Genomic DNA, 16,613 nt, shown 5'->3' on the forward strand with positions numbered 1-16,613 from the left:
TCTGCAGCGTGGGGCTCGGGTCGCTTGCTGGGATCGTCTGGGTATCTCGCACCAAGTCACTTCCCTGCCCTTGCAGGAGCCTTGGGCACGGGTGCATCTCAGCACGCCCATTCTCTGCCCGTGGCATGCAGCCAGCAGTGTAGTCTCCCGGTGGTTGGGCATGGCGTGGGGGTGGTCTGGGATGTATAGGAGGTCGGGCTGGATGATGGGGCCCGTCTGGCCTTAAGCTGCGTGACTGGAAGTCTTTGGTGGAGCAGGGACCTGAACCCTGGTCTCCTGGGTCCTAATGCCGTAACCGCTGGGCCTGCCTGCCTCTGCATTGCTGACACTTGGCCACCTGTGACTCTTGGGCGTGCAGAGAGCCAATGGGAGAGCAGAAGTTATTAGCAGCGCACGGTCCCAAGGGCGGGGTGTGCACATTACGCCCCCTTCTTGGAAGTGCTGCCTTTTGTTCTCGAATCTCCGTGGCCAGGATGGGGGGCATTCTGGGCGGCCCAGTGCCGCTGAAGCTACAAAGGGCTTCACTTTATAGTTCCTTTCAGACAGTGGCGTGTCCGCATCTCGTCTCTCACTGCGGTATAATGTGTTTCTCAGGACGCCCCAGCAGTGCAGGGAACTTGGCATTTCTAGGCAGGGCTTGAAAGCGCTCTGTGGTCGAAGGCAGGTAGGAAAAATTATGGCAAAATGAGACTCCTCCCCAGAGTGTGAGTGGCAGCGGGGCGGTTGGATTGGTGGCCGTGCTTTATTTAGGCATCTGAGTGCCTCCCTCTCCTTTCCAGTGTGCTTTGATCAGCAGTGAAATAGTTGAGACTGACACTTACATCATCATCATTAGGCTCCAGAGTTAACAGCTGGTTGAGGTGAATGAGCAGCTCGTGCCCCAGAGCTCTTGCTTCAGGCTGTCTGCAGACTCAGCCAGACATCACTCCTGGGTCACGCTTGAGTCACAGTGTGAAGGTTAGCTTTGCACCCAGAAGGGCTAATGTCAAATGAAAGCTAAGAATCTGGAGCAGGAGTTGGATTCCCTGTGTCGGTGCTGGGGTGCTGCCCCTGTGGGGCCTGGCCAGCCTCTGTGGGACATTTCCGAGGTTGACCTGGGTCGGGGCGGGCGGCTGAGCGACTGCCTTGAAGCTGCAGTGGGCCGGCTGCCCTGTGGTGGGGTTCAGTCAAAGTTCTTAGGGGCTTTTCCTGCCCTGGGAAGGTGTTGGGAAATGCACGTGCTAACACGGTACTGAGTACTAGTGCGGTTCAACGCAGTCCTGGGTGCAAGGGTGTGAGCTGGCGGTGTGCGGGTCAGCAGGCTTCGGACCCCACTCGCTTGGCCAGCAGTGACAGGGCCTGCGTGATTCCAGCTGCCTGCAATGTCTGGGGGAGCAGGGTGGGTTTTCAGTAATCCCACCTCCCTGGCGTGGGAAGGCTGGGGCCTGTTCATAGGCTGCCGTGGAGCGCCTCGTCCTTGGTTCCCGTTGCGTGTGGCCCTTGGCTGTGGTGTGGCTGGCCTGGCAGGTGGGCCGAGCGCCTGGGATGCTGTTTCACCTGTGCGTTTGTTGTGTGTATCGCTGTGTGGCTGTGCAGACCCAGAGCAGAGAGAGCGGTTCCCTGCCCCAGAGAGCGCCTGGCCAGCTAGGGAACGAATGAAGCTCCTGGATAGGAATTAAAGGGGAAGGTGGCACCCTGGAGGCATCAACGCTGCCACAGAAGGTCCCTGTTCTCCAGATCCTTGTGTAGAATGTGGTCCCTGCCCTCTCGCAATGGGCTCTCCGGGACGAGCATCCGCACCAGTACCTAGCTCCCGGTGTGACTGTCCCACGGCACCCCTCGGGCTCTGCTCTTCTTGGGGAGCCGCAGGGAGGACTGGAGGCTTATCCCCCCGCCCTCCCCCGGCGCTGGTACCTTGGGTGGGCAGTCCGGCTGCCCCCGGGAGGGATGCTGACAAGGCCTGTGTCCCTGAGGGAGGGGGTGGAGCCGTGGGCGCTGGCTGACCTGAGCGGCAGGAGGGCAGGTCCCCGGGCAGCAGCCTGCATAGGGGGCCCTTGGAGGGGAGCGGGTGGTGACAGCAGGCCTGGCGTAGCGAGGGGCCCAAGATGTTGCTCCTGGGACGCTGGCTGGTGCAGAGCTGTGGAGCTTGCAGGGACGTGAAGGCTGAGGTTGTGGTTGGATGAGCTCACTTCTCCCCCTGCCTCGGGCCCGGCCTGCCCAGCAGGTGTGTGCCCCGTGCGCCAGCAGGTGTGTGCCCCGTGCGCCAGCAGCTGTGCGAGCCGGGCCAGCGTCCCGCGCCCGCTTGCGGCTTTACTGTGGCGCCTGGGCCAGGCGCACTTGGCCATGTGGAGAAAATCTAAACTCAGCTTCCTGGGGGAGCTGCTGGGGGGGTCCTGTGCCTGAGCCCGGCCCCGGGCTCAGCGTGTTCTCTTCCTGCTCCGGCTCTGCGGGCAGCTGAGCCCAGCCTGGCCCAGAAAGCGGTGCTGGCCCTGTCCAGGTTACAGGTGCTGCTGGGGCCTTCGCTCTGCGCCGGAGAGCAGGGACCCTTTCGGTGCATCGCCTACCATCTGTCTGGCATTTCCTGCGGCTAGGGTGGGGGGAAACGCCCTGGCCCTGTGTCCCCATGTTCCTGCCTTCCTCCCCAGGCCTGCAGGTGACACGCTGGGGTCACTCCAAAGCTGTGCCCGCTGCAGGCCAAGTGGTGTCTGTTGATAAGGCACCGAGCTGGGACTCAGGAGATCTGGGTTCTGCTCTCAGCTCTGCGGCTGCTCTGCTGTGACCACGGCCGGGTCACTGCCCCCAGGGATAACAGTTTGTAAAGCGGCTGGAGGCTCCCTGCAGGAGAAGTGCTGGGGAGAGAGGAGCCCCCCTCAGCCACACGCCACTGCTGCGCTGCCCCAACCAAGCCACTTCCAGCAAGATGGCACTGCTGGGGGCGGGGCCTGCGCCCTCCCGGAGGTCAGCTTTGCTGTGCCCTCAGCTGTGAGCAGGCTGGCATGCCGGTGAACCAGCGGGGGCTCGCGGTCGGGGGGCCACTCACCAGGGCCCCTGTGGAGGCCAGGCGCTCTCCTGGCTGCCCATCACGGGGTGTGTGTGCTTCGCTGCGAGGGGGGGCTCTCTGCTCCCACCCGTTTCCCTCGACCACCTGCTCTCCAGCTGAGAGCCTGGCACCTTCCCTCCCATTGGCCCTGTGCTCCTGCCCACGAGACAATAGCTGCTGTCTCCTACCGCTCCCGAGGCCTGCTGGAGTGGGACTGGGCCCCGGCAGAGGGACACAGGCCCCTGAGGGCCCAAGTCGCCTGCAGGGCTGGCCATTTCCCCTCAGCAGGGTGCCCCAAGGTATGGGCTCGCCCCGTTGCAGCTCCCCCATTGGGAATACTCGTTCCTTCGCCGGGAGCTGGCCAGGCCCCAGAGCACGAGGCCTGTAGCTGCCCGGGGTGCTGACACCCTGCTGCAGAGACCGGCAAGCCTCCGCAGGTCCCAGCGTGCCGGAGGCAGCAGGGCCCGGAAGGTCTTAGGACTAGCAGCAGTGCAGACACTATGGGAACCTGGTACCGCGGTGCCCGGCCTCTCCAGGCCCTGGGCATTGTGGGAAAGCATTACAAAAATGTTAATCCCAGGGGCTTAGAGGCTGGCATGGAGTGAGAGCTGCCCAGCCCCTCGCAGGAGGCAGACGGGGTCACAGCTGGGGGCACCTGCGCTGCGGGGCCAGCTGTTAACTGCATCAGTACCACATTGAATAGACTATGTCCAGGCCCTTCTGCTTCTGAGCAGCCTGTTGGCCTGGAGCAGGGGTGTGGGAAGTGCCTGGGGGTCAGCCCTCTTCCCCCTGATTCTCCTTGGCACTGCCACTAGCGGTGCTGCTTTCATGTCCGCCTCTCCTCCCATTTCTCCCTCGTCTGCCCCTCCCATCTGGCCGAGCTCTCCAGGTGCAGGCAGCGCTGGCCAGTCAGTGCACGCGTAACTCTGCCTTTCCTCCCACTGGCTGGGGGTGGGGGCTCCTGCTGGGGGTGCCCCTGCATGTGTAGTCCGCTGGCCTGGCATGCACTGCCCCTGCCCTGCGCTCCCCGTCTTCCCCGTGTCGGTTTCTCGGCAGGCCTAGGGGGCAGGTGGAGCCGAGCAGTTGTGGGGAGCAGCCGAGCAGAGCTGCTGGGGATCGCTGGGCAGGGACTCCGGGATCAGACGGTCTGTGTGTGGGAGGGGCGGGAAGTAGCGGGTCCCACCGGGGCAGAGGCCCCTGGTGCTGTTGCCTGTGGGTGGGAGAGCCCTGGGCAGTGCGCGCTGGGGGGTTCACTGCCTTCTCGTTCTTGGCAGGCTGTGAGGTGCTGGTGTCTCGTCCCGCTTGGAGCCTGAGGCCCAGCGCACCCTTCTGCCTCCCCGACGTCACCAATGCGACCATGGGAACTGGCAGTCAATAGGCGGCCTCCCTCTGCCCCCTTCAACCCGCGGCGTTTCTCGGGGGGACCCTGCAGCAGCCCCGAGCACCTCAGGCGAAGGTACGGCCCCTCCCTCGCCCGGGAGTGGAGCAGGGCGTTGCCCCCGCCCCCCATACTGGGGTGCAGACTGCAGAGACCACAGCTCCCAGCATGCAGTGTGGCACATCTGCTCAGGTTCAGGCGGAGCATTGCATGCTGGGATCTGTAGTGTCAAGGGGCAACAACTTCATCTTTAAAAAGCACCAGGCAGGCCAGGCCAGGCCTTGCTGCGGCCGTCGACAGTCTCAGCTCCTCGGGCCGGGCTGGTTTGCCTGCCCCTGCCACCATCTGCTCGCTATTGCCAAAGAAGGGCCTTTCCTTCAGCTTCCTCCATGGGGAGGGCTGGGGCCATGGGCTGGGGCAGCCACAGGCTTGCCGGGAGAGCTCTGGGGCCGTTGCAGTGGGAGGAAGGGGATCTCCCCTGCCCAGCCAGCAGCTGTTTGGGGTCTTAGTGGGCAGGTAGGGGAAGTGATTCGTAATGTACTGGGTAGCCCCTGGCCTCTGGGTGCGTGAACAGCACAGCCACTGAGCGTTGGTTTCCCAGTGACACCCCTGAAACTCTGTCGGCCCACGGAGGAGCCTGGTGGGACAGACTGCAGCACGTCCGGAGCTCGGGGGCTCAGCTGACCTCACCTGCTGGGGTAAAGCCAAGCACGGCCGGGTGCCCCCGACCCCAGTGTATCTGACTCCAGCCAGGCGGGCAAGGCTCCCCCTGCCTGGGGTCGGGGTGGGATAGAGGCGTGTTGGTCTGAGCTTGGCACTCACGGGCAGGCTCACGGCTCAGCCCTGCGCCCCGCAGGAGCCCCGCCTGGGAGGGTGTTGAGGGGGGACCTCATGTCCTAGCTCTCTGCACACCCAGGGGTGCTGTCCTAGCTGGGACTGCTCCAACGCAACACCAGCCCCGCATGGTCAGTGCTGCTGTGGTCTGAGTCCTGCCGTCCAGGGGTGTGATGGCTGTGTGGGGCTGGCCCAGGCACTGTCCTGTATGTGACAGCTGCATGGCCCTGAGGTCACTCCTGGTCTGTTCCTTCCCCATGGCGGCCCACAGCCCCCCTTCCAGGCGTCCGTGGGGACGACGCGACCGACCTCTGCAAACCCTGCTGGCCCAGGATGAGAACTACCTGCGCCCTGCCTTCCCCCCGCAGCAGCAGCACCTCCCTGTAGATGAGCCCCGAGCGTACGCTCTCGCCAACACGCCACCACGAATGCTTCACCCAGCCGCTCACCCGCCCCACCAGAGCCCATTCATGGTGGATCTCCACGAGCAGGTAGGGCAGGGATGGGGACTGTGCTGTCCCCGGCGGGAGGAGGGGCAGGGGTTTGGAGCTCCCCAGCACGGAGAGGGCCAGGGTGACGTCCCCACAGGCCCATGTCCCAGAGCTGAGCTGTTCTCGCCCAGGTGCCAATGCGCGGCCCTGGGGCTGGAGCCAGTGGGCGCCAGACGAGTTCGAATGTGCTGCCGTGGCAGCTTTGGCCAGCCCGGCGCAGGTTCCCGGGTGCCTGCGGTACCAGGGACCCGACTGGGCAGAGGCGGAGAGCCCTTGACTTGCCTGCCAGAGTAGAGGCCCGAGGGGAGTCCTGCAGGCGTCCCAGCGCGCCGATCCGGTGTGACTGACCCCCTCTCAAAGGGGCACCGAGCGCCGCCTGGCCTGGCCTGGCCAGTGGCAGCCCCGCAGGGCGGTGCGGGTTTCTCCTCCCTGGAGATTGTGCGTGGCCGTGGAGTCCAGATTATGGGTCTCTCCCGGCCCAGCTGCTGTTCAGCGAGAGCTAAGCGTGGCCAGACTCTGAATTCCTGCGGCCGTCTGTGTCAAGAGCAGCTGGGCGCCACGGCAGCAGGGCCTCCTTCTGACCACCCCCGATGCGCCTGGCCCTGCGGCGTGTGCACCGGCCTGGAGACCCCGGGCCTGCCTGGCTCGCCCAGCTGTGCCCCAGGTTCCTGGGGTGGGTGCCGTGAGGGTAACCCCCAGGGGCTGTTGGGTGAATGACCCAGGGGGCGATGTCCCCTGATGGCTTGCGGTGCGTCCCCCTCTGCTCACGCAGATGCCCAGTGCCAAAGGGTTGGGTGCTCCAGAGAGAATGTCTTTGGGGGAAGCCCCTCGCCCCACCTCGAGCTGCTCCTGCCAGGGGCCGTGCCCAGTCTTTGCCCAGCCAAGGCTGCGTTGGTAAGCCCCCGGGAGCCGCAGGGCTCGGCCCCAGCCTCGTGAAGCAGAGCAGACGGTGGCGCTGCAGAGCCGTGGGCCGGGGAGGAGGAGCTGGGATTCAGGGGGCTGGCTGCAGCGTGGCCAGCCTGGGGGCGCCCGGCCTCGTGCGATGGCCCCACGGGGATGTGGGCTTGGCCGTGGCTGGGGCAGGCTGGCGCGAGGAGCCATCTGACGGTGCTTCGCGTGTCTCCCGTTTGCAGGTGCACCAGGGCCCCGTCCCCCTCTCCTACACGGTGACCACGGTAACGACGCAGGGCTTTCCTATCCACGCAGGCCAGCACATCCCCGGGTGCAGCGCGCAGCAGCTCCCAGCATGCTCCATGATGTTCAGCGGGCAGCACTACCCACTCTGCTGCCTCCCGCCCCCTGTGAGTCACCTGGGGCTCGTGGGGAGCTGGCAACCTGGGCCCATCTCGGGGGCTCTGGGCACGCTGCGCCAGGACGTGCTGTGGGAGAGGGAGTGGGGACGGGAACCGGCAAGCAGGAGCTCCGGACGGAGTGGGGGAGCGAAGGGCTAGCGACCCGGAGCAGGATACTGCCTGCTTGGGCCCGTGACACCTTTGATAGCCACAAAAGCCTGTGGCTCTTGGCCCCCGTCCCCTCCCCAGCTGGGTAATCGGGGATGGGGCACCCCTGGGACTCTGCGGGCCCCCATTCCTGAGTGTGGGGTGCTGGGCGACTGACTCCCCTCCTTCCCCCCGCGCTCTTCCTTCCTTCCCAGCTCATCCAGGCATGTGCCATGCAGCAGCTGCCCGTCTCCTACCAGACGTTCCCGCCCATCCTCTCCAGCGACCATTACATCCTGCACCCGCCCCCGCCAGTGCCGCCGCACCAGCCCCCGCACATGGCCCCCCTCGGCCAGTTCCTGCCGCTGCAAGCCCAGCACCCGCGCATGGTGAGTATGGGGATGGGGCGGGCTGGGCGGGGTCTGCGCACTGCCGGGGGACGGACTGGGCTCCTGGCCAGGGCTGGGGTGAGCCTACCCTGCAGCCTCGCTGGGCAGGGGCACTTCCGGCTCTAGCTGCCCCTAGCAAGCTCTGCAAGGCAGGGTGGGCTGGGTGACCTCTGGGGCTGGGCTCGCGTTCCCATGCCCAGGCCGCAGCGCTGCAGCCGTGCTCCTGGGATGGACTTGTGCTGTCCGGAGCAGGTGGGAGGGAGGGCCAGGATTCCTGCAGGGTGGTGTCTGTGAGAGAGGCTGATCCCCATGGGGGGTGCACTGGCAGAGCAGAGCGGCCCCCGCCCTGTGGGCACAGCAGGGACCCCCAGTAACTGACTCCCTCCTCCCCCCGGCCCCGTGGGCACAGCAGGGACCCCCCCGGTAACCGACTCCCTCCTCCCCCCGGCCCCGTGGGCACAGCAGGGACCCCAGTAACCGAGCTCACACACACTTTCTCTCCCCTCCAGCCTCTGCAGAGGATAGACAATGAGGTGGAGTTGCGAGGGGAGCAGCATGCCATCGGGGGCTTCGCCTACCCGCCCTCTCCCCACGCCCCAGCGCTGTCCCCCTCTGTCCCGCTGCATTACCTCCCCCACGACCCGCTGCACCAGGAGCTGCCGTTTGGCGTGGTAAGTTCCCGCGTGGGGAGTGGGGCGGCTGGGCTCTGTGCTCGGGGAACGCGGCCGTGCGCCCGAGAGAGGAGATGGGACAGGGCCGGGCTGGTGGGAAGCAGGGTTGTCCTCCTCCTTAGTGGAGTTGGGGCCCCGGATCCCTGGCGCTGGCTGCCAGGGGCTGCTGCTCCCCCTCCGCCTGGTCTGCGCGGTGGGGTATGGGCTGGGCGCACCCCAGGGCCGCTGACCGGGCCCTGTGCTCTCTCCCTGCAGCCATACCCACCCATGATGCCACGGCGACTGAATACCCAGCGATACCGACTGCAGCAGCCACTGCCGCCCCCCCCACCGCCGCCCCCCCCCTACTACCCGAGCTTCCTGCCGTACTTCCTGTGAGTACCCACGGGGGGCGTCTGCGGGGCTGGGTCCCCTCCCACCCCTCAGACCTCTGCCCCACAGGCGCGCTGGGGGCTGTGGGGGTGGGGGGTTGGGTTGTGGTTCCTTGAACCACATGTGACACGCATCCTGCAGGGTCCCGCTGCTCGTGGGTAACTGTCCCGCCCCGTCTCTCCCCAGCTCGATGCTCCCCGTGTCGCCGACGGCCGTGGGGCCCACGCTCAGCCTCGACCTGGACGTGGACGATGTGGAGATGGAGAATTACGAGGTGTGCTGGCCTCTCCCCGCCCTGGCCGGCTGCTGGGATCTGGGGGGAGCGGATTCCAGCGGCAGGGAGCAGAGCCTCTGCTGCTGCCCAGCCCCGTGGGCCCGCGCTCCGGGTGTGGGAACAAGGAGACTGCGCCACGTCTCTTCTGGGCAGGAGGCGGCTGGGGAGCTCCTGGAGGAGCGGGCTGGCATTTCAGCCGCTCGCTTGCCGTGGGGGTGTGGGGCAGACACTCGGGGAAGGGGTAGGGGCTCTGCTGGGACCCCTCAGATGAGGGCTGGGGAAGGGGCTGCTGGCTCGGGGTTTAAAGAGGGAGCTGAGCTCTGGGTCCCCGTTCCGCCCCCAGGCGTTACTGAACCTGGCTGAGCGGCTGGGCGAGGCCAAGCCGCGGGGCCTCACCAAAGCAGACATCGAACACCTCCCATCGTACCGCTTCAACCCCGAGAGCCACCAGTCGGAGCAGAGCCTGTGAGTGACGCCGGGGTGTGGGGGGTACCTGAGCTCCCGGGGGGCTGGGGTGTGGGGGGGACCTGAACTCCCGAGGGGCCGGGGTATGGGGGGTACCTGGGCTCCCGGGGGGCCGGGCGTGGGGCGTGTACCTGAGCTCCTGGGGGGCCGGGGCCAGACTCGGGGTGTGGGCGTGTACCTGAGCTCCCGGGAGGCTGGGGTCAGGTTCGGGGCGTGGGCGTGTACCCGAGCTCCCGAGGGGCTAGGGTCGGGCTCGGGGTGTGGGCGTGTACCCGAGCTCCCGGGGGGCTGGGGTCCGGCTCGGGGCGTGGACGCGTTGCACTGCCCCAGCGTGTCCCCTCTGGCGCTGCGGAGCGCAGGCGCGGGGGGGGGGGGGGGGGGCTGCTGAAGCCGGCGCCTGGTGACGGTTCCCTTCTCCCCAGGTGCGTCGTGTGCTTCAGCGACTTCGAAGCCAGGCAGCTGCTGCGGGTTCTGCCCTGCAACCACGAGTTCCATGCCAAGTGTGTCGACAAATGGTTAAAGGTACCTGCGCTGGGGCTGCTTCGGCCTGCACGCACAGCCGCGGGGGCTGGGCGCCCGGTCGGGGGGTCCCGGTGCCTCCGGTTTCAACAGCTCCCTCTGGTGGTGGGTGGCCGCTCCTGTGGCAGCGGAGTGGGGGGTGGATCACTGGTCTGGGGTAGGTTGCTGCCCCCACCCCCGCTTGATCGCTCTGGATGTTCTTGGAGTGTGTCAGTGGGGATCCCCTGCAGCGCCTGGGTGTGAAACGGGGTGTGTTTGAACAGCGCTGTCCCTCGGGGCTGTGCACGCTCCCGTGTGAGGGCACCAAGGGCGGGGCAGGGCGGGCACTACCCCCCACCGCTGGCCCCTGCTTCTGCCTGTGCCAGCCAGCCGGGACCGGGCGCGCGTGTGACCCGCTAGTTCTTAACTCGGGCTAAACGTCTTCAAACCCTGCCAGAGCCTTCAGCCTGTGGCCGGGTGGGGCAGACGTGCAGGGAAGGGGTGGGAACCCCCGGGACATGCCGGGCAAAGCGGTGGAGAAGGCTGCCGGCCCGTCCGTGCCTGGCCCAGAGGGCAGAGACACTGGGACCACGCAGTGTATTTCCACCTGCTGCCAGCTGAGTGTCTCCATGTGACGGTCAAGCCACGCTCCACCAGGGCACAGGCAGCGTCCGACCGCCTGCTCCGGAGGCCTCTGAGATCGGGGAGGCGGCCCGTGGGGTAACCTGCTGCCCTTCGCAGCGGGGGCAGGTGCCAGGCTTGGGAGCACAGTGCTGCCAGCCCTGTGTGCCTGACGCTCCCACGCCCCGGGAGGACAGTGATCCAGCCTAGCACATGCGTTGCCTTACCCTCCCCCTGCCCCCAGCCTGCTTTCAGAGCCCTCGGCTGCACGGGCCGGGAGCTGGGCAGGGTGGCAGCTGGCTGGCATGGGGGTGTAGTGTCTACGTACGCAACCCCGGCTCTCTAAACGCCCCCCCGGTGTCGTGGGCTCCCGGCTGGCTGCAGCACCGGAAGAGCCAGCCCCGTTCTCTGGTGCCGAATGCGGCTGTCTCTTGGCTGGGGCGCTGGTCTCACTCTCTTCTCCCCCGCCAGGCGAACCGCACGTGCCCGATCTGCCGGGCGGACGCGTCCGAGGTGCACCGGGAGGCCGAGTGAGGCTCACAGACACTCTGCCGCACAATTCGCTAGAGGAAGAGGACCTTGGGCGAGGGGCCCGGGCCACCAGCCCGCCCCCTGGGCCCGGCCGCGCGCTTAGCCCCAAGGCTCTCCTCGGCTGTGGTGAGAATAGACGCAATCTAGGATCCCGGACACCCCACCTCCTCCCCGCCTGCGCGGCACGGCCAGGGCCCGGGGCGCTCCCTGTGGCGCCGGGGCTGGCCCCGGAATGGTGCTGGGGGTGTGGGCGGCGGCGCCTCCCCGTGCTCCGCGCACCCCAGAGACGCCGGCCTTGCGCCATCACTTTCAGCTCTTTGTATCTGTTGGGTTTGGGTTTTCTGTTGAGTTTTGGTTTGTGGCTGCGTGACCCGGCGCCGGAGCGAGCCTGGCAGGTTTGATCGCACCAGCAGCTCGAAGCAGGAGGGCCAGGCGAGCTGCCCGGGACGGACTGGGCCCTGGCGGGCAGCAGGAGGAAATGGTCAGTGGGGCACCGGGCACAGCTACTCGAGGCATTACCAGGGGCCAGGCCTCTCCCACTCCCCAGTCCAGCCTCCCATGGAGAGCGGGTCGGGCTGGGCCTGGCGCTGTCCTGCTGGAGCTCGGACAGGAGGATCCCCATTGTCCTTCCCTCCCTGGGCCGGCCGCTCCAGCAATACTACTCCCGCGCCGTCGCTGACAGGTGGTGGGCAAAACCTCCCGGTCCCTGCCAGTGTGCCTGGTGGAGAGACCCTGCATGCCACAGGGGCACCTGTCTTTCTAGAAGGCGAATGAGGTGCGGCCCTGGTGCGGAGAGCCCCCGGTGGGCATGTCCCTGGCTTGCAGGGCAGACGGCCCCGGAGTGTGCTCCTGCCTCATTTTTAGATATTCTCGCGGTGAATTGTAACTGCCCTGTGCAGAGGGTGACGCAGCAGCCCCCTGTACTCCCAGCCCCCCGTGAGCATCCCAGCAGGGCCCTGCGCTGGCCGGTGGATGGGGGGGAGGAGGTGGGCATTGATTTATGGATCTTCCCTTCCCCCAGCTTGTATCATGGAAACGCTGAGCGGGTTCTGCCCCTCCCCACCTTCCCGTCCCTTCCTCTGCCTCCATCCCGGCCCTGTGCCCTGGTAATGCCTCTGCATGGTCTGTTGCTTGTGCCCTGGGTCTGGTCCTTCGGGTGCGTGCACGCTGCTGCCCAGACGCCTCCCAGTCAAAGCAAGGGAGCGGCCAAGCCGGTGCCCGAAATGTTTGTCGTGGAAGTTGTGTTGCATGATGTAACGAGAAGAACCCTCTTCCTGGGGTGTGCTCCGGGTGCAGGGAGACGGACGCCAGCCCCGTGTAGATGTTCACAATATGCATGCGTGTCCGAGCAGCTTGGGACGTGGTATTGACTCCCTGGCCAGCGGGGGCGAGGGGCTCTGGGCTCAGCTCACTACTGCCAGGCACCGGACTGCACGTGGCCAGCGCCTCAGGAGGACCGTAAGATTTTCAGGACATTTCCCCCCTCCCCCCAAGGTAAACTGAGTCAGGAGGAGCCCAGGGAGGAGGAGCCAGCTTAACCAACAAACGCACACGGACGTTCCCTCTCCACCAGCCAGAGGTGAGAAGTTGGGGGGGGAGGCGGTCAGAGAGAGGAGCGCCCCCTTCTCATTGGTGTGCCCCACCCCTCTCTCGCTCACTTGCACCTGGGGCGAGGGTTGGCCACGAGAATGGCCCCCGGTGCTCTGAGCTTCCCACAGGCAGACTGGGGCTGTGTACCCTCCCCCAGGGTGGAGGGACTGGTCTGCTGGTGGGAAGCCCTGAGCTGGGCCCTGGTGGCTGCAGCTAGGGGTGGGGGTGGGTCAGGGCCATGCACTGGCTTAGCAATACTGCGCCCTGGAGCAGGGGGAAAGTCCAGGGACTGAGCCGGGTCCCTGCAGCCATGCAGGGTTTGGGGGTCCAGGAAGCCTGACCCCGGGGGGCTGGTGTTCAGAATCCAGCTGGCAGTGTGGGGGTGGGAGGGCCCGTTTCCCCCCCCCCCCCCAGGTTAGCTCAAGGCAGAGCTGGGAGCCTCCCAGCCTGGCACCTTTGTGCCTCTTGCACCATGTGCCTGGGGCACGGGGAGGCCGGACTGTGGCCAAACAGCAGCTTCGGAGTGGCAGAAGCGAAGGCCTTTCCTGCCCTCTCAGCCAATAGAATCACAGTATCCTCCAGACGGGGCCCAGCTGCTCCATTACGGACAATCCAGTTTGTCGCGGAAGCTTTTACACTGTCCCGGGAGAGCTGCCCTTCCGGCCGGTGAGGCACTGGGCTGGCGTTTGCTCTGGGGCCAGCGAGCAGCCCCCCTGGCTCCTCCTGCCTGCCAGGCCAGGGCCGGCTCCTGCACTCAGGCAAACCGCACAGACACCAGCAGCTCCTGGGGGACTAGGTGCCCCGGCCAGCCCCTCCTCCCCCGTTTTCAACGTTTTTATTTCACGGACACGACTAACCAAAGGTCTCTTCTGTACATAGCCGCAGGTGACGTTTCTCTGTGTATAGCCAATCGGAGCAGTGTTGGCATCCACCTGTTTTAACCCCCCTTTAAGATGCCCGGTGAAAAGCCTTACGGTTCTTTTGATGGTGACTCGAAAGCTCACAGCTCGTGTGCTGCAGAATTTATTCCAATGAGCAGCTAAGGTCTCATTTAAAAACAGCCCCCCAATTATTTAGGATGTTTGTGATTGCTGATTGCGCTGTAGATACCACTGTTACCAATGAGTTCCTGTGGTGGGGTAGTGGACTGTTTACTGTTCTATTATTCCAGTCCCCAGGCCCTCCAGAGGGACAGCTCAGCGGCCCCCCTGGATGGTGCTAGGACGCGTGTTCTGTGTTAGAAAGTTTTATATATATATATAAATATATATATAATTTTTTTTGCTCTGTTACTTGCACATTTTACAGTTACCTCATTTTTCCCATGTATGTATTTGAGAAAAGGCTAATATATAGAGAAAAAGGTTCTTAAAGCTCTAAAAGTGTTTTTTTCCATTCCATTGGACTCATATTGGTTTTGTAGCATTTAACATACCTAGTCTGTTGTATTATATATATGTGTATTATACGGATTGAAATTTTTAACAGATTTGTACTTTTTTTAAAATGAAAGTTGCTAGTTCGGCTTGATCAAGTAGTGCAATCATTATTTTTTTTAATGTTGTGGCTGATTTTGAGAGGGATATTCACTAATAAATGTATGATGTATACCAACGCGCCGTACCCAGCCTCCCTGCCTCTCTCTTCTCGCTGCCTCTGGCCAATGCTGGCCCTAGCCTGTGCTTATGCTAGCCCGGGGCCCTGGCTGTTCCCCCTCTTATCGTGGGGGTCGGCACCTGCTCCCCCAGCTGCCAATCACATCGTCCACTTCCCAGCACTGAGTCTACACCCAGCACACCAGGCAGGATGACCTGGAGCCTACAGGTCCCAGCATGCAATGCTCTAGCTTCCCTTCTGCACTGCATGCTGGGCCTGCAGCTTCCAGGCACTGCACGGGGGAGGGGGCCGGGTTGCATTGTAGGACAGGGGGGCCTGCATTAGCACAGGGGCAGGAGCCTGCAAGTGAGAGGCACGGCTGGATCCCTCTGACTGATGGGAGCAGGCAGCCAGACTGGGGCCAGGCCCTGGGAAGGAGAAGCTGCTGGCTCCTGACCCACTCAATGTCCGGTGATAAATGAGGTTTGCACGAGCAGCTGAAACAGGGTCCTGGGCTCTGCGCCATGCTGGCAGGGGCACCTGGACCTGCAGTCCCCTCCCCAGCAGCTTGCTGCAGCAGCAACAAGGAGCCGGTGGGTGGAAATGCACCGAAGCTACGGGCTGCTCTGAGCACCAGGTGAGCACAGCTTCACAGGGGTGGAAGCCCGTTTGGATTTGTGCCCCCCACTACTCCCCTGGGGAGGCTGTTCTAGAACTTCTAGATGGTTAGAAACCTTTGTCTAATTTCAAGCCTAAACTTGAGGGTCAGTTTATAGCCGTTTGTTCTTGTGCCAGCATTGGCCCTTAACTTCAATAACTCCTCTCCCTCCCTGATGTATTTATAGAGAGCAATCCTATCTCCACTCAGCCTTTGTTCAGTTAGACCAAGCTCTCTGAGTCTCCTCTCAGAAAGTAGGTTTTCCAGTCCTCAGATCATCCTAGTTGACCTTCTCTGCGTCTGTTCCAGTGAGACCAGAACTACACACACTATTCCCAGCGAGGTCTCACCAGTGCCTTGCATTATGGCACTAACACTTCCCTTCTGTGCTGGAAATGCCCACCTGAGGCATCCTAGGACTGCATTAGCTTTTTTCACGTCTGTATCACAGTGCCAGCTCAGTCATCCCATCTGATACAGCCCCAGCTTACAGCAAAAATTCTTGTTGCTAGTCTAAGTGCATGACCTTACACTGTGCACTATTACATTTCATCCCATTTTTATTATACCCGGCAGCCAGATCTTGTCTGATAGTCCTGTCCTCTTCCAGATTGGCACTAGCTCCCAGCTGTGTCATCTGCAAATTTTATTAGCACCCTCCCACTTTATGCCACGGTCATTAATGAAAATGTTGTTGAAGATTGGCCCCAAGACAGCTCCCTGTGGAACTCTAGTAACCTCCCTCCAGCCTGACTGTTCACCTGTCAGTATGGCTCAGTGTAGTCTCCACTTACTGTGGGCTAGCACTTCCTCCCTGGCTGCTCCCAGACAGGAAGTCAGCTACCCCTTCAGAGAGGCCAGCTAGCATACCCCCCCTGCAGCTTCCACTATCAGTCCAGCCCAGGGTCCTGTCTGAGAACAGTGAGATGTCCTCTCCAGGCTGAGCCAAAGCTCCGAGGGGCATAGCCCCGTTGCCGGCTGGTCACAGCACGCACCAAGGTGGGATCTGGCAGCTGCAGCATCCTGCAGTTGTGAAATGCTACAGGTTGGCTCTCCAAGGTGAGCAAGCACAGGCCTGCTGCAGGTGGGCTTTCGGTGCAGGGATTACAGAGTCCCTGAGCTCCGCGCCCCAGCGGCAGTAACTCTTCCTTTAATCCTGGCTGCACACTTGAGTAACAAGGGAATGAAGATGGGTGTGAGGTGACCTGCCTGGAATCTCATGCTGGCAGGGGAGTTGGGAGTCAGGCAGGACAAAGCAGCCGGGGGGGGTGGGGGAATCTGTGGTTGATACCCAGCGATAGTACCTGGGGCTGTAAAGACCCAGGGCGGCACTTCTTCAGTAGAGTTCTTTGGTTAAGAAGGCCCGGAGAACTGTTCCCCCTCTGTCAGCAAAAAAGGCCCGGAGTTAAGATGCAAAAGTATTTTCAGGCAGCCGGGCTGAGATACAGCCAAAGAAAGGGGACCAATAAATTCCCTTGCAGGTCTCCTGCTGCCTTCATAGTTCCCGGTACCTGGGTCCTTCCGGGGGAAAGCAACAGACTCTCAGCAGTGGGCTGGTCAAAGGAGCAGGAACTCAGCCAGACATACCTACAATCAACAGGACAAATGGGTTAGGCTTCCTTCAAAGGACTAATTAAGGTTCCTTTGCTCTGCTCTTAACCTTCTGTGGAACTCAAAGCCCTTTTGGGAAAGGGGTAACAGCCAACATGAGGAAGGTAAGTTGCAGTTGTAATGACTCTGGTTAGCACCAGTGTAACAAACACTTCTGCCTGTTTCTCATCACACCA

At 63.5% G+C, this 16,613-nt stretch overlaps 1 protein-coding gene across 1 annotated transcript; it reads left to right on the plus strand.

The window, feature by feature from the left end:
* Positions 1-2,709: 2,709 nt before the first annotated feature.
* On the plus strand, positions 2,710-14,189 carry RNF44 (ring finger protein 44). The gene is made up of 10 exons (XM_034778093.1): positions 2,710-4,475; positions 5,503-5,722; positions 6,856-7,023; positions 7,377-7,550; positions 8,060-8,221; positions 8,477-8,595; positions 8,780-8,867; positions 9,211-9,332; positions 9,755-9,854; positions 10,923-14,189. Exons 1-10 carry the CDS (start codon positions 4,369-4,371, stop codon positions 10,983-10,985), a joined length of 1,323 nt encoding a protein of 440 aa, XP_034633984.1. The 5' UTR covers positions 2,710-4,368; the 3' UTR covers positions 10,986-14,189.
* Positions 14,190-16,613: the final 2,424 nt, after the last annotated feature.

The sequence above is a fragment of the Trachemys scripta genome, chromosome 8 (genome assembly GCF_013100865.1).
Source record: "Trachemys scripta elegans isolate TJP31775 chromosome 8, CAS_Tse_1.0, whole genome shotgun sequence".
NCBI lineage: Eukaryota > Metazoa > Chordata > Testudines > Emydidae > Trachemys > Trachemys scripta.

Bases quoted from the DNA above. Each gene is read 5' to 3' on its own strand.
- RNF44 (XM_034778093.1), top strand. From the start codon at position 4,369: ATGCGACCATGGGAACTGGCAGTCAATAGGCGGCCTCCCTCTGCCCCC. The intron at 7,024-7,376 runs GTGAGTCACCTG...CTTCCTTCCCAG, and splicing joins TCTGCTGCCTCCCGCCCCCT to CTCATCCAGGCATGTGCCAT. The intron at 9,333-9,754 runs GTGAGTGACGCC...CCTTCTCCCCAG, and splicing joins CACCAGTCGGAGCAGAGCCT to GTGCGTCGTGTGCTTCAGCG.